The sequence below is a fragment of the Ursus maritimus genome, unplaced genomic scaffold (assembly GCF_017311325.1).
Source record: "Ursus maritimus isolate PB19 unplaced genomic scaffold, ASM1731132v1 scaffold_20, whole genome shotgun sequence".
In the NCBI taxonomy this organism is placed as follows: Eukaryota; Metazoa; Chordata; class Mammalia; order Carnivora; family Ursidae; genus Ursus; species Ursus maritimus.
The window spans coordinates 29,352,140-29,368,162 of NW_024424453.1; the positions used below are offsets into that span (position 1 = coordinate 29,352,140).

The following is a 16,023-nucleotide window of genomic DNA, read 5'->3' on the forward strand; positions in this document are numbered from 1 at the left end:
CGCCCCGCCCTGTTGCCCCGCCCCATCCGTCGCGCCCGCCCTGCGCCCCGCTCCACCACGCCGTAGTATTGCGCCCACTGTACTGCTCTGTTCCACCGTACTGCTCTGTTCCGCCCTGCCCTCCTTGCTCTCTGTCTCGCTCCTTCCTGCTGCCCCGCCCCATCCGTCGCGCCCGCCCTGCGCTCCGCCCCGCACGGTCCTGCGGCTCGGGCCCATCCCGCCCGCCCCACCCTCCCTCCACGCTCCGCCCCTTTTTGCTGTCCCGCCCCGTCTCGTTTGCGGCGTTCCGCCCCCTCCTGGTACCCAGCTGGCTTGTAGGGCAGGCTACAGGCGTAATGGGGACCGCCTCGTCGCTCGTGAGCCCCGCAGGCGGGGAAGTGATCGAGGACACTTATGGGGCGGGCGGTGGCGAGGCCTGCGAGATCCCGGTGGAGGTGAAGCCCAAAGCCCGCCTGCTGCGCAGCTCGTTCCGCCGCGGCGCGGCAGCGGCAGCGGCGGCGGGGTCAGGGCCCGGGTCGCTGCCCCGCGGGACGGGTGGTGGCGGGCTGCTGGGGGCTAGCTTTAAGTCTACCGGCTCGTCGGTGCCCGAGCTGGAGTACGCAGCGGCTGAGTACGAGCGGCTGAAGAAGGAATACGAGATCTTCCGGGTCAGCAAGAATCAGGAGTTGTTGTCCATGGGCCGCCGCGAGGCCAAGCTGGACACGGAGAACAAGCGCCTGCGGGCCGAGCTGCAGGTAACGCCGGGCCCGGGTGCGCCGCTGGGGCAGCCGGGATGGAGAAGCTGAGAGTCGGAAAGGCCAGTGCACGTCCGCGCACTGCCAGGCTGGACTCTGGACGCCTGACTCCGTCCTTCGTCCATTCTGTCCCCTCTCCGAACCAAGTAGTTTTGAAAGTTGAGTAGAAACCGATCTGCATTTTAATTTGAGGGGACATACTCTCTTGGGGTCTAAACTGATTCCTTAACTAACCCCGCCGCTCTTGTATTTCTGGTTCATTCATTAACATACCTTGAAGCAATTAGCCTGAAAGTGTTCTGAAGCAGCAAATGCAGGAAGACTCCAGGGAAATAGGTCAGCCCAGAGCACACAGACACACAAAAAACTTTGGTGACATCTGTCGAAGCAACTCATCAAACTTTCCCTAGGAGTTTTTAACTCCACTCATCCTCCCCCTTAAATTTTGCATACCTCTCAGTTTCTTTGCGTGAAGCTCTTGAGTTTTAATGATCTTGAAGTGAATTTTTATGGAAACCTCTTTTTCACCATCTTAACAGCTGTGATTGAAAACGTTTCTCTAGGTGTAATCAAATTCCCTTAATCCATTTGATTAATTTACTCAAAAAAAATAATTATTGCGTGGGCTCCCTGCAGTAGATGTATTTTGACTCATCAAAACAGTATATAAAGCAAAAGGTTACTTTTCTATGACCGCAGTTGTACGACTTTGTGCCATCAGTTTTGGGCCTCTCTGAGGGTTGTGGTTTTACTGTTTTGTTTTTATAAACTGTGGAAGAGACATCCCAGGTGTTCCTGGGCTCATCACAGTAGGAATTGAATAAGAATCTCAGACTGATTTTTCTAATAGGAAGAGCCATCTTCCTTCTAGACTAGGCATTCTAGTCACCTCCCCCCCCCCCACACGCACTAGTTGTATTATTAACACTGTAATCTGGGATGAAATCCTTATCAGCAGTCTACCTGTTGTCTTACCAGTTTTCTTCCTGGGCAGTCTTGATGCGTTTGCCAGTGTAAAATGGACCTCATGCATTTCAGATACCCGATTTCATGCATCCAAGCCATTGCCCAGTGGACACTGCACATGATGGGGATAGGAAAGAAGGCTGGATCAACCAGGGCACAATGCAGTAAGGGCTGACAAATGTCACCTTTGTCTCAGGTTCCTCCTGTTACCTTATGTAGTAGTTTTGAAAGTTGAACAGAAACTGCTCTGCATTTTAATTTGAGGGGGCATACTCTTTTGGGGCCTAAACTGATTTCTTAACTAACCTGCCCCTTTTTTTATATAACCCTTTGGATTCCTTTCTCACATATCTAAGGTTTAAAAAGAACTCTTCTGTATTTATTTAACCCTTTCAGTCAGACATTTACTGGAGGCCTTCAATGTATCTGGCACCAAGAGGGCTCTGGGGATGATAGCAAACGGAAGAAGACATGGAGCCAAGGAGTGCATGGTCATGCAGAATTAATTATCCTTCAAGTTAAGCCTTATAAATTATACTTTTTGTTCTGTTGCAGATAGGGAAACTGAGGCATAGGGAAGATTAAGAATTTGGCACAGTATTTCAAAGAAAAAGTAATAATTTCCATTAAAAGTTTAATGTTGAAGTATCTTCATTTACTACAGTTCAAGCATATTTGTATTTTTTCATCCCACATTTGAATAAAATGGCAATATGTAGCTCTTGATAACTGGTAAAATAGTAGGTAGATTGTTACAATTCTGAGGTATGTATGTAGTATGTAGGTAGGATAATGTAAAATTTGGGAGGAATACAATTTTTGTTAGAAATAACAAGGTCCATTATTTCAGGCCCTTCAAAAAACTTATCAGAAAATACTTCGGGAAAAGGAAAGTGCTTTGGAAGCAAAATACCAAGCAATGGAGAGGGCAGCGACATTTGAACATGACAGAGATAAAGTGAAAAGGCAATTCAAGGTAAATTCCTTACATTTTTACCCTCAAAGTGACATAGAATAAAAACAGCATGTTTTAAAAGTTTGTATAATGCTGCATAAATAAACAGAAGTAAATGATGTAGGAGTCCTAAAGTTTCTAAGAACTAGAGTAGAGCACTTCTTACGTTTTTGAGTTGGACCTGTTAAACTTGAGATCGCTTCAGGGAAAAAGTAAAAAAGTGAGCATTGCAATAGGAATTTTGGGGGAAAAGGAAAGTATTTCCAAATAGGGGCAAAGGCATTTGGAAATATTTGGGGATATTTTGTATGGGAAGGTATTACTGGCATCTAGTGGGAGGGGAATAAATTTGCTAAAAATAAGCTATACTCAAGACAGCCCCACGCTGCAGATGGGGCTCCTGCCCGAATTCCAGAGGGTTCCAGTTACAAAAAAGATCAAGACCAAATGAATATTGGTTTTATAAATGAAAGATTTTTTTATTAAGAGTTAATGACACAAACTTTTGATGATGGAAAAGCTTTCAAAATTAACATTTGTCTTTTAAAGATTTTTAGAGAGACCAAGGAAAATGAAATTCAGGACTTACTGAGGGCTAAGCGCGAGTTGGAGAGTAAACTTCAGAGGCTCCAGGCTCAGGGGATCCAAGTATTTGATCCTGGAGAGTCTGATTCAGATGACAACTGTACAGACGTTACTGGTAAATTTACTTCCTGTGTATACTTTGAGCCCGCAGTATAGGTGTAATGATATCATAGAGCCAACTTTGAATCCTTTTATAAGTTGTAAGTGGTTGCTCTTACAAATAGAGTTGCACTTTCTCTTTCTCATCTGTTACAACAGCAATTTTCCATAAAGTCCATGACGTTGTTAGGTGCCGGGTTTCCTTCTGTCTTATTCCTCTGCCAGCCTCGCCCCCTAGCTTTCCTCTTTCTGGTGTAAGACAACTCCTCCAGGTCATCTACATTTTAGCAGAGAGAAGAGGGAAGGGAATCCGCTCCTGTCCTTGGAAGCACAATCTGAAAGGTATACAGATCACTCCTCATACCCCATTGGCCAGAAATACAAATAGGAAGATTGCAAAGTATAATCATTAGTAGGAGAGTCATGTATCCACCTAAAGTTTGAAATTCTGTTACTAAAGGAAGAAGGGGAAAATGGATATTGGGAGACAGTTCATAGTCTCTGTCGCCTTATTTTTCCACATAATGATACATTCTTTGCAACTATCCATTAGAATATCTGCATGATATTCTGCTGAGTGGCTTCCAGCACAGTTTTGTAAGCTACTCAAAAAGTTTTTATTTTATAATTAAACATATAAAATGTTTTTTTCTAGAAATAAAGAAAAGCCTGGAGTCCTAGAATGAAAGGGTCTACTGTGTTCCAAGAAAATATTAATAAACTGTGATTGATACTGAAAAATGGAAAAGATTCTATTGTAAATGCAGTGGAAAAATGCTCATTTATAGGAAACTGCATTTTATCCTTTTTTTTTTTTTTTTTGAGAGAGAGCATGTGAGTGGGGGTGGGGGGAGAAGTTATTGGCAGAGGAGAGAGAGAATCTTAAGCAGGCTTCATGCTCAGTGTAGAGCCTAACTCAGGACCCTATCTCATGATCCTGGGATCATGATCTGAGCCGAAATCCAGAGTCCGATGCTTAACAGACTGAGCCACCCAGGGGCCTCATGCATTTTATCTTAAAAACTGATTTTGGAGTGAAATGTGGCAACTGATAATTGCCTCTTAATTTGCATTTTAGAACCACTGGAATCTGACCAGCATCTGAGGATTTTTATTACCAACTTTTGAGGGGAAAAAAAGTGATGTGATTCTTTATTGGATTTGAGTGGCTAAGAGGATGCTCTTATGCCCCCACATTCATCTTAGTGGTTATCTCAGTATTGACATATGTTAAAATGTACAGTGTCTCAAAACCATTATATTGTAATTTCCTTGGCAAGTTAATAAGAACAAGTTAATATTTCCTCCTAGGTCTTTCTTCATATTTTGATTTAAAACCTGAAGAAAGAATGCTTAAGAGAACATCACTCATTTCACATTCAAAGACCTACAGATAATAATCTTATTTTTGCCAGAAATTGATTCCATTACTAGTATACTCATATTTAGTCAAGGATGCCATGTAGATATTCTGGCAAATATAATTTATTTAAAAAAAAAGAACACCAAAGAGTGAGAGTGCCTGGGTGGCTCAGTCGGGAAGCATCTGACTCTTGATTTCAGCTCAGGTCAGGATCTCAGGGTCCTGCGATCAAGCTCCATGTAGGCCTCTGTGCTCAGCAGGGAGTCTGCTTCTCTCTCTGTTTCTGCCCCTCACCCCTCCACTCGTGAGTGCACGTGCACGCACACACACACACTCTCTCTCTCTCTCAAATAAATAAATAATAAATCTTTTAGAAAGAAATCAAAAAGCTCATAAGTACGTGTTGATTCAGACATTAATTTTGTTACTCTGGGAGGTTAAAGAAGATGTACTTTTTATATCCTTACATTACATCCTAATGAATTACCAATCTTAATTACAGGTGTGCTAGTAATGGTCTTCCTTTGAAATTCTCTCCTTCCAATTTTACACTGATACCTAAACCATAATGTTAGAAATGTTTAAAATTTTTGTATGGGGATATTTTTAACTGCCTCTGTTATTACAATTCCTTTGATTATTATATTCTTTATTTCTTTTCCTCTTTCTCTTTTTAATCCCCTCTTTGAATTTGAGATGATAACCAGAATTATGTTAACCGGCGCCTTAGAACTTGCCAGAAGTTGATGACAGAGTACTTTCAAAATCATTAAAGATTGAATATTTACTGTATTTATAATATATAGCATTTTTTAAAATTAGAAATCCTGTTTAGTATATGTGATAACTTTTTGAACATGCAATAATTTGGTTTTCACAAGATGAAATCTCTTGCATTTAAAGCTGCTGGAACCCAGTGTGAATATTGGACCGGAGGAGCCTTGGGAAGTGAACCTTCCATAGGGAGTATGATCCAGCTTCAGCAGTCCTTCAGGGGCCCTGAGTTTGCCCATAGTTCTATAGATGTGGAAGGACCCTTTGCAAATGTCAACAGAGGTAACACATGCCATTTGCCAATTACCTTGGTCATGACTGTTCAGGTACTATAATCTTGTGTGTGCTGGGAGAAAGACCATCAGCAGGCAGGAGATTTTTACTCTGGGTGTCTTCCACTGCCAAACCAGCATGTACTGGTACTGTCACTGACCAGGGCTGATTAACTTATATGATTCACATGAGGATCAGATGGTGCTCCACAGCCCGACTGGCCAATCAGGCTCTAAAAACTTAGCTTCTGGTCTGAATTCTAGGTGTCGCAGTTGATCAGTGAGAATCTAACGTAGATTAACTGAAAAACAGTAGTTTTTGATCTTTTCCTCCACATCTTTGATGCTGTTAAAGGTTGGAGAAGGTTGCAGAATGGAATATAATGCAATGTAGTATCCTTAGTCAAAAGAATATTTTCATTATTTTTATATAAATTGGTGTCCAAAACAGCTCTAAGGTCTGTTGTGAATTTCAATACCAGTGCAGATCTGAGTGTTATAAGTAGCACCACTCGTTTTTCTTAAAACTACAAAATTATCTATTAGCAAAGTGAAAATAATGTTTTAATTATAGCTTTTGAATTCGCCAAATACGTCTTCAAATGTTCTTTCTCACTAAATAGCATTACATTTTATGCCATTCTTAAAGTTTCTTTTTGACTTAATGTATCTCAAGAATAATAAGTAGGCAAAACTATAGGCCGGCCTGGGAATGTAGGCTCTCCCAAAGTTGCGAACTCCTTGAACAGCTCATGTAACATAGGTTCATGATATCTGACTGGAACCAGTGGTACCCCAGCAAGGACCACTGGCAACATTGATTGCTTTATTCCCAAGAATAGAACTTGAGGTTATAGAACTGTTTGCCTTCTAATATGGTAGTCCAGAAACTGTGTCAATATTCACGAGTGAGATCAGATTCCATTCTACCTTGCCTGTTGTATTTTTTCAGACTTTTAAAAAAATCATCTTGTCACATGTTTTTCTGGTGATTTTTTTAAATGAACTTATGATTTTTTTTATTATGTTAGACACCATACAGTACATCCTTAGTTTTTGATGTAGTGTTCCATGATTCATTGTTTGCGTACACCAGTGTTTGCGAACACCCAGTGCTCCATACAATACGTGCCCTCCTTAATACCCATCACCAGGCTAGCCCATCCCCCCACCCCCTTCCCCTCTGAAGCCCTCAGTTTGTTTTCCGGAGTCCATAGTCTCTCATGGTTCGTCTCCCCCTCTGAATTCCCCCCTTCATTTTTCCCTTCCTTGTCCTAATGTCCTCCATGCTATTCCTTATGTTCCACAAATAATTAATAATAAATTTTATTTTCAGATGACTGGGATATTGCTGTAGCTAGTTTATTACAAGTTACTCCCTTGTTTTCACACTCTCTGTGGAGTAACGCTGTCAGATGTTACCTCATTTATACAGATGAAACCCAGCCTGAAATGGATCTTTTCCTTAAGGTGAGGATGTTTATAAATTCTGTATTCACTGATTTAAAATACAAGTCAATATTGTGTCCTGTTTATGATACTACTACATCTAAACCAAGTATTTTACTACCTACCAGATTATATGTCTTAAAGAGCAGGAAGAATTTAGAGTTTTTCTTTAGAGAAAATTTTGTTCACTGTTATCAGTATATTCAAATTAAGTCCTTGGAATGTTATGCTTTTGAATGCTTTATTACACATTCTCCACAGCGTTTAAGACACATGTTGATAGTGCCTGCTTTACTTAATATCTGGCAGCTCTAGCCTTGAATCTCTTTCAAGTTATTACAGAATTTAATCCTTATCATGGTTTTTAATTTTTCAAGACAGCCATTGGAGTTAACCTGAGGCAGAGGTGGGCATACTACAGTAGCTTTTGGGCCAGACCTGGCCTGCAGCCTGTTTTTGTGTGACCCAGAGCTGAGATTACTTTTTACCTTTTTAAATGGTTGAAAAATATCCAAAGAAGAAGAACGTTTGTGATGTGTGAAAATTATATTAAATTCAGATTTCAGCGTCTTTAAAGAAAGTTTTATTGGAACACAAGTAGGCTTATTCATTTACATACTATCTCTGGCTGCTTCACACTACAACAGCAGAATAAATTGCAGCAAAAACTAAATGGACCCCAAAGACCTCTGCCAAAACATCCAAGTTGTTAAGCTATTACTAATTTGTAAGAATATTTGCCTTCTACAGAAAAAGTTTGCCAACTACTGTTCTAACTGCATTTAAAATAAGTTTGCATGGGGACGCCTGGGTGGCTCAGTCGTTAAGCGTCTGCCTTTGGCTCAGGGCGTGATCCCGGAGTTCTGGGATCGAGCCCCACATCAGGCCCCTCCGCTGGGAGCCTGCTTCTTCCTCTCCCACTCCCCCTGCTTGTGTTCCCTCTCTCGCTGGCTATCTCTCTCTGTCAAATAAATAAATAAAATCTTAAGAAAGAAAGAAAGAAAGAAAGGAAGAAAGAAAGAAATTTGCATGTCACATGTGATACCTGCTATATTAAGACCCTCCAGAGTATTGAGTAATGAACTTATTCAGCGTTTCTTTTTGATATTATTCAATTTTTGTAAAAAGATAAAATATTTTGAAAATCAAAGTTTCTACTTACTAACTGAATGTAGATTATTACCAAACTGCAAACTGATGTTAAGGGAATTACTCATTTATTGCATAATAATAAGTCATCATTACTTAGTAACCTAATTTGTTATAGACCAACATAGTTTTCCTTTATACCTGTTGACTTTAATGTTCTAATATAGCATGGTGGACAGTTTTTTCTGTATAGATTCATGGATTTATGTTTTACACTCTTTGTAACAATAAAGCAGAAATCATTTATTATTATAATAATAATAAATACAAAGGAAAATAGCCTAATATTTTTTTCACTGGTTAGGTTTTATTATGTAATAAATCATTTTCTGAGCTAGAAAACAGCCATGTTACTAAGCTCTTCTTATTTTTGTTTTAAAGGAACCCTGCCTTTTGTCTTAGATTTTTATTAAAATATGAATGTATGTATTTTTAAATTTTAAATAAAAATGTATACAATATAACCTGTTCTAAAACATGCTTTCTTAAGTAGTATGAGCTGACTTGATCTTTACTTAAATAAGCTGTGCTTTTATTATGTTTTAATTTCTTTTGTTTTGTTTTAATTTCTTTTCAGGACTATTCTCCTAAACTTAAAAGAATGTGTGAGACAATGGGATATTTTTTCCATGCTATATATTTTCCAATAGATATTGAAAATCAATACCTTGCTGTAAGAAAATGGGAAATTGAGAAGAGTTCATTAGTTATTTTATTCATTCATTTAACTTTACCAAGGTAAGCTGAAAATTCTGCCACTTATTAGGGGAGTTGTAAGTAGAATTGAGATTGCCAAATGAACTTCGAAGACAAGTCATAATTGTATTCTTATAATCAAAAGCAATCCACAAAATTTAATAAATTTTTTAACTTTTCATACTTAAAGAATTAAAATTTTTACACTGAGTTGTTTAATAGGTCATAATGTTAGCATCATTAAAGCAAAGATCATTTTAATCAAGGGTAGCAAACTATGGCCCTTGGGCCAAATCCAGTCAGCTGTTTTTATAAATAAAATTTTATTAGAATATAGCTACATTCATTTATTTATATATTTCTACAGCTGCTTTCACACTACAACAGCAGAGTTAAGTAGTTACAACAGAAACTGTGTATGGCCCACAAAGCCTAAAATGTATGCTCTCTGGCCGTAACAGAACAAGTCGGCAACGCCTGATTTCAATAGTCAGCATTCACCTTCATTTTTTTCTTTCTTCAAATACAAATTGAGAGTTACTTGAACACTTGTATTGATATTAAATCAAATTTTTAATTCTATGAGGAGCTTACTACTTAATTCTAGTAAAGTGAGCGATTTTCTTATAATGTGAATATAATTATACCATTGAGTCTAGTATGCAAATAAAGATTTTTTTTAACCAACTAGATACATAGATAGAAGACAAAATACATTTAATAAGAGGTTAAGTTTTCTTTCTACATTTGCTGTCTGATGGATTTAACCCTTCCAAAGCATTTTTGTCTTTATTGAAAACCAGCTCTGACCTCACCTGTGTACAGAAGTATGTGGAGCCCTAGGCTTTATGGAGACCATGCAGTGTAATCCATCATGGATCCTTAAGACTGCCCAGTGGCCAGGGAGCCACCTGATCAATGGACCTCAACCCAAAACAAGTTTAAGGATTCTTTCCACTTGATTGCCTTTAGTTGGGGTTCTTTTCCTCCCTTACCCCTTTTCTTTTCCTGTTTTTTCATTTATATTTATTAAGGGTATATTCTGTTTTATTATTTAATATCTGGGTAGTGTTTTATCTCGGGTGGTAATATATGCCATTTGTTGTTTTCCTCATTAATTCTTTAATCCTTGAAACCATCTTGTTTTTTATCTTTTATCCATATTTAGTTAATAAAATATTATACATTATTCTTTTAACATTTATTATTTTAACTATTTTTCTCATCTTAAATTCCTCTTAATCTTTTACTTGTTTCTTTCATATTTAATTACTTGCTGGGCAGATTTCAGTTTATCTTCTTTAGCTAAAATTGTATTTATTTTATATTTTAAAAACTTTATTCTTCTTAAAGAATAAGAATTTTAATTTCTAGGGGCTCCTTGGTGGTGCAGTCTGTTAAGCATATGACTCTTGGTTTCAGCTCAGGTCATGATCTCAGGGTCCTGGGATCAAGCCCCACACAGGGGTCCATGCCCAGTGTGGAATCTGCTTAAGACTCTCTCCCCTTCCCTCTGTCCCTCCTCCCCCACTCTCTCTCTCGCTCTAATATAAATTAATTTTTAAAACAGAATTTTAATTTCTAAAATTTAATTATTCACCTCAACTTTGCCTTTATTTTGCTTTAATTTTTCTTATTCCATTTACTGATTATTTTATTTCCTTAATGTTTATTTCCTGGCTGTCAAGAAGCATGGCAGTAGTGGTGGTCTCACACCATAAACAGGGGCTGGTAGAGCTTTTATTTCTCTCTCTTCCTTCACCTCTCATGATGATTCCCCCATTCTTCTCAAAAGATGAATCTAGAAGCGTCCCCTGAGCATTACCTAGTAGCCCCATCTACTCCTCTCCCACCAAAGACTTTGAACCAAATCCCAAGATATCATTTCATCTGAGCTCCATATGTCAATTCTATAGGGAGTGATTTTAAAATAGGAACATGTGCCCAAACAGACGCCCATTCTTTGGTATTCACATGGCCACAAACTTTTCTCCTAAAGCAATAACAAAACTATTAAAATCCAAAAATTATATAGAACATGGTCAGAATGATTTTAACAAGGAAAAAAATCTATAGTTTGGATTGATTGGATTGGCACAGAGATATGTGATAGAATATTACTCTGTTTTGTATTGGGGCTGTGGTTTAATGTATTATATAAATTCCGAATCATGTAATAGCTGTCCTCTGTATACACACCAATTTGCCTCTGTAGACAAACTTCATTTAATGCTTTTTAGAAAGGGGAATTGGTTGTAATTTTCTTTGCAGTGTACAAGACATGGTTAGATTCTTCCGAGATTATGCTAGAATTTAAATTATACTGTAAACTGTCATTATGGTACCCTGTAGAAAATTAAGATTTTTTTTTTAACCCTGCACCTCAGTTAAGATTTTTACTAGCCATCCGACCTCCCCCATCTGCCTCTGGATCTTTCTCGTACTGTATCTTGGGTATAAATATTCAGGTGATTTAGGTCATTTATTGGATGAGAAAGGCTAAAGGACTAGAGAAGAGAAAAATGTTGAAGCATTGGGGTTAATAATATTTGTATTTTAATTTGGAAGTTATATATTTGTAAGTGGAATTAGGTTTCCATTTATTTGCAGTCTCATGAGTCTGGTCCATTATTTTGAGCCATGCTTACAGTATTTTTGAGAGTTTTCTTCTTATTGCTAGATTTAAAAAATTAAAGTTCTGTATGCTCTAAAATTCAATTTAATGCAGACTTTATTGTACCTGTTCTCACTGTCTGCTAATAAATGCATTATATTTTTATGACCAAGCTGGAACAGAGCTATATAACATGCATTTTTGGAAAGCTACACTTCTGTCTCTGTCATTGCTGTAAAGTCCCATTATTGACACTCAGGTTGACTGACTGTTTGCTGCCATAGTGCAGTGTAGCACAAGAAATACTGTTTTCCAATCTAGCCTTTTATTGGAAGACTGTGAAGAAGCTTTTCTGAAAAACCCTGAAGGCAAACCACGATTAATTTATCATCGCTTGGAGGATGGGAAAGTCAGTTCCGACTCTGTCCAGCAATTGATTGATCAAGTTTCTAACCTGAACAAGACCAACAAAGCCAAGGTAAAATTCATAAGGTTATTTTTTAAGAACTTGCTCAGGCAAGGGAAGTGTTAGAACAAAGGCCATAAAGTAGGAGTGACTGAGGGGAGATTAATAGGACAGTTAACTGAGAGACAAGGGTAAAGAACCTTGGAGACCATTTTAGAAACCTTGTGTTTTTTTTTATTTGAAGCGAGATGTTTTTTTTACTTGTTTTTCTTTTTTTTACTTGGAGTGAGATGGTTTCTTTACTTGGAGTTTTTTTTTTTTTTTTTTTTACTTAAGTCATTGGAAGACCTTTAAGCAGCAGCAGAAGACATGCAATTCTGATAAGGATGTTGTTACGTGGCTGTGTTGAGCATTGATTGGTTTGGAGGTAGTGGAGGAGGGCAGATTTGGAGAACTCTTACAGTCACCAGGTGAAAGATGCCAGTGGCTTGGACCAGGGTGGTGGTAAAGGAAGTGAGGAGAAACAGGAATCTGGATAAATTTTGACAGCAGAGCCAGTAGACTTAGTTGTGGACTGTGAGAAAAAGAGAAGAATAAATAGCAATACGCAACTACAAGGGTATGATGTGAGTGGACAAATCAGATTCTTTTCTGTTCCTTTTTTTCCTAAGTACAGAGTTCTTCTGTCTGCTGTTGACCAAGGATCAGTGTAAGGAAGAGCCTTTTCATAGTAACTTTTCCAGGAGTATTGGGAAAAGCAAAACAGTAATGATGAATGTGAGAGATTTGATCATTCCTAGATGCATGGTGGCATAATTTTTAGAACAGAGATCACAGGCTTCGCCTTACTGCACACTGAGATAACCTGAAAACGCATACTGTTAATGTTAAGAATACAGTTGAGGGGCACCTGGCTGGCTCAGTCAGAAGTGAATGCAACTCTTGATGTCAGGGTTGTGAGTTCAAGCCCCATGTTGGGTGCAGAGATGACTTAAAAATAAAATCTTAAAAAAAAAAAAAAGAATACAGTTGAAAACAACTCAGATTTTCACATTGTTTTTATTTCTCTGTGCTCATTCAAGAAATAAGATCAAATGTGAATACAAGCTTTTTTTTACATCGTTTAGTATTGAAAAGCTTAAGACCAGCATAACATTAAACTAAAGAGCCTAACACAAAAAAGTGCATATTTTTTATAATCTCCAGAACCATTCGTTCTTTGTCTTATTTTAGTATGAACCTAGTCCATAGGCCCCAAGAGGAAAGAGACTGATTCTTCTTTCTGATCTTTATTCTATTTATAAATCACTTTTAAAAATTAATACACCAGAAGGATGAATTTATTTTATAAAAATAGGAGTAGAATAAAATCTGTCTACCATGATTATAAATGTAAATGCAGGATAGAATTTATTACGGTTCACTTGATAGGCCTCGTAAAACCATTGCCTTACTCCGTCAAATATTAATCACTTATTAGCAACGTACATGCTCTCTACAGGTAGGGCATTCTTTCAGCAAGCTCAGAAGACTGCCGTTTTACATAGCCAAGTACCATTTGCCTTTTTGTTTTGTAGAATTATAGCTTTACTCTCCTAAAATTGATTTTGTTGTATTTTGAAGGTTATATATATTGAGTGGCATGGAAATACATAAGACAAAATTTAGACACATGAGAAAAAAAGTGTAATTTTTGTTTTATTGCAGCATTGTTCCCATTGTTCATGATAAATCCCTCCTGTTACCTCAAACAGGTTACATCACTTGCTTCAGTCTCCTCTTTGGTGAAATGGAGGTAATAATAATAGTGTCTCCCTCATAGGCTTGTTGTGAGGACAGATAAATTAATATTTGTAAAGTACTTAGAATAATCCCTGACATATAAGTTTTATAGAAGTATTTACCCCCTCCTGTTTACCCCCTTCATGTTGTTGTTGTTGAACTTCTTTCTTTTTTCCAGATTATCGATCACTCTGGAGATCCTACAGAAGGAGCATATAAAACTTATATTTATGTGGAAAAAATTATTAAACAGGTAAATATGCATTCTTTTTAAGATTTCATCTGAAATACTCTTAAGGGGTGCCTGCCTGGCTCAGCAGTCCTCAGTCTTGGGGTTGTGAATTCAAGTCCCGTGTTGGGCATAGAACCTATGTAAAAAAAAAATCCTAAGACTGTTTTCCAGAGGGGCGCCTGGGCTGATCAGTCATTAAGCATTCTGGGATCGAGCCCTGCATCGAGCCTGCATCGGGCTCCCTGCTCAGCGGGAAGCCTGCTTCTCCCTCTCCCACTCCCCCTGCTTGTGTTCCCTCTCTCTCTGCTTCTCTCTCTGTCAGATAAATAAATAAAAATCTTTAAAAAAAAAAAAAGACTGTTTTCCATAAAGTTGGCTTTTCCAGTAAAAACAACTTCCTTGTTTTTTTGAAAACAATACCTGGCTAGAGTGCCATTGTTTGTGGTGGTCTTCTGTCCTGTGGTATGATAGTATTACTAGTACCATATCTCTTTATCTGTCATCTGTCTCACAAAGCTATTTGATGCCTCAACACCTGATTAAGTGTAAAATAGATTACAAAGCGCTAGATAAAAAGTGTAAGGATTTGACGGAAAATGTTTATCTTTTTCAATAGAGTCTCCTCAGGTTTTGTGTGCACCTTGAATTTTTATAAAGTAGAATAATCCTTTTCAGGGGCATCTGGGTGGCTTAATTAGTTAAATGTCCATATCAGCTCAGGTCATGATCTCAGGGTCGTGAGATTGAGCTCTGCCTGGGACTCTGTGCTGGGCATGGAGCCTGCTTAAGATTCTCTCTCTCCCTCTCTCTCTGCCCCTCCTCCCCAAAACAACTCCCCGCCCCTGCTCACATGCACACACATGCTCTCGCACTCTCTCTCTCTCTCAAAAAAAAAAAAAAATCCTTTTCAAATTTATCCACTACATTATTCTTACAGCAGAGAGAGGTAACATCATACCTATAAGGGTCTGAGGTCATGGGCCAGAGACAGTATCTCATGATGAAAGTTTCTGTGTTTCTATGATATCTCAAGTATTACTTGTAAATTTATGTGAGTTATATATTCTGCTTAATGTTATACTTGTGTTTATTTTAATATAAAAAATCATTTAAAATTATATATTATCAAAAATACTAATAATGATAAGAAAAAGACACCCCCCCCCCGCCTTAAAGTAGAATGGGCACAATAGAAAGATGTACCACATTTAGGCTGCAGTTGCCTTTACCTGCTGACACCTCCTCCAGGGCGCCAGGGATTCTATTTGAGAAGTTAGGGATTAGATTACTTTTTCCAGCTAACTTGTATTACAAGTATGGAGATTTGTTATCAGAGAAAAAAAATGAGCGCCAAAACATAATGATATGACTTCTGGCAACATATTTTGTACAGTGTTCTCTAGTATAAAAATTAACATCAGTTTTGATCTTCTCAACAATCTTGTGAATTTTAGGACCCAGGTAAATAAAAATAATTGAGTAGAATAAATGGCAGCAAGTGAAAGTGGACATATTTGCCATCTTTACTGCTTGAAGAACAACATATTTTCAGTGATAGAAAGACTAGATATCATGACACAGATATTTGATATCAAGAAACTACATCTTCGTAATTAAATTCTTATAAAAATGTAAAGCAGCATATTTCTTAGGCATTAGCACAATCTTTAAAATGATTCACCAACCAGATATAAGCAAATATATTGTGTAACATTTTTCAGAAAACAGATTCCCAAGAATCAAATGCCCCTCTATTTTTTATCAGACAGTTGTTTTTCTTTAATGTAAGCTCTATGCCCAGTGTAGAACTTGAACCCATGACCCCAAGATCAAGAGTCACATTCTCTACTGACTAAGCCGGCCAGGTACCCCAGTTGCACCTCTATTTTTAATAAAAGTTTTTTTTATTAAGAGTTTGGGTTTTTTGTGTGTGGTTGTCATTTTAAT

General features: G+C 38.0%; 1 protein-coding gene across 1 annotated transcript in view; it reads left to right on the forward strand.

Moving 5' to 3' along the window:
* The first annotated feature begins 335 nt into the window (after positions 1-335).
* The window catches only part of NPHP3 (nephrocystin 3), a 42,918-nt gene continuing 27,230 nt past the window's right edge, over positions 336-16,023 (forward strand). The window contains exons 1-8 of the mRNA XM_008711386.2: positions 336-734; positions 2,551-2,676; positions 3,205-3,355; positions 5,606-5,758; positions 7,085-7,218; positions 8,924-9,084; positions 11,978-12,134; positions 14,023-14,097. Of these exons, the coding sequence (XP_008709608.2) occupies positions 336-734; positions 2,551-2,676; positions 3,205-3,355; positions 5,606-5,758; positions 7,085-7,218; positions 8,924-9,084; positions 11,978-12,134; positions 14,023-14,097 (1,356 nt within the window). The remainder of the gene's footprint in view (positions 735-2,550; positions 2,677-3,204; positions 3,356-5,605; positions 5,759-7,084; positions 7,219-8,923; positions 9,085-11,977; positions 12,135-14,022; positions 14,098-16,023) is intronic.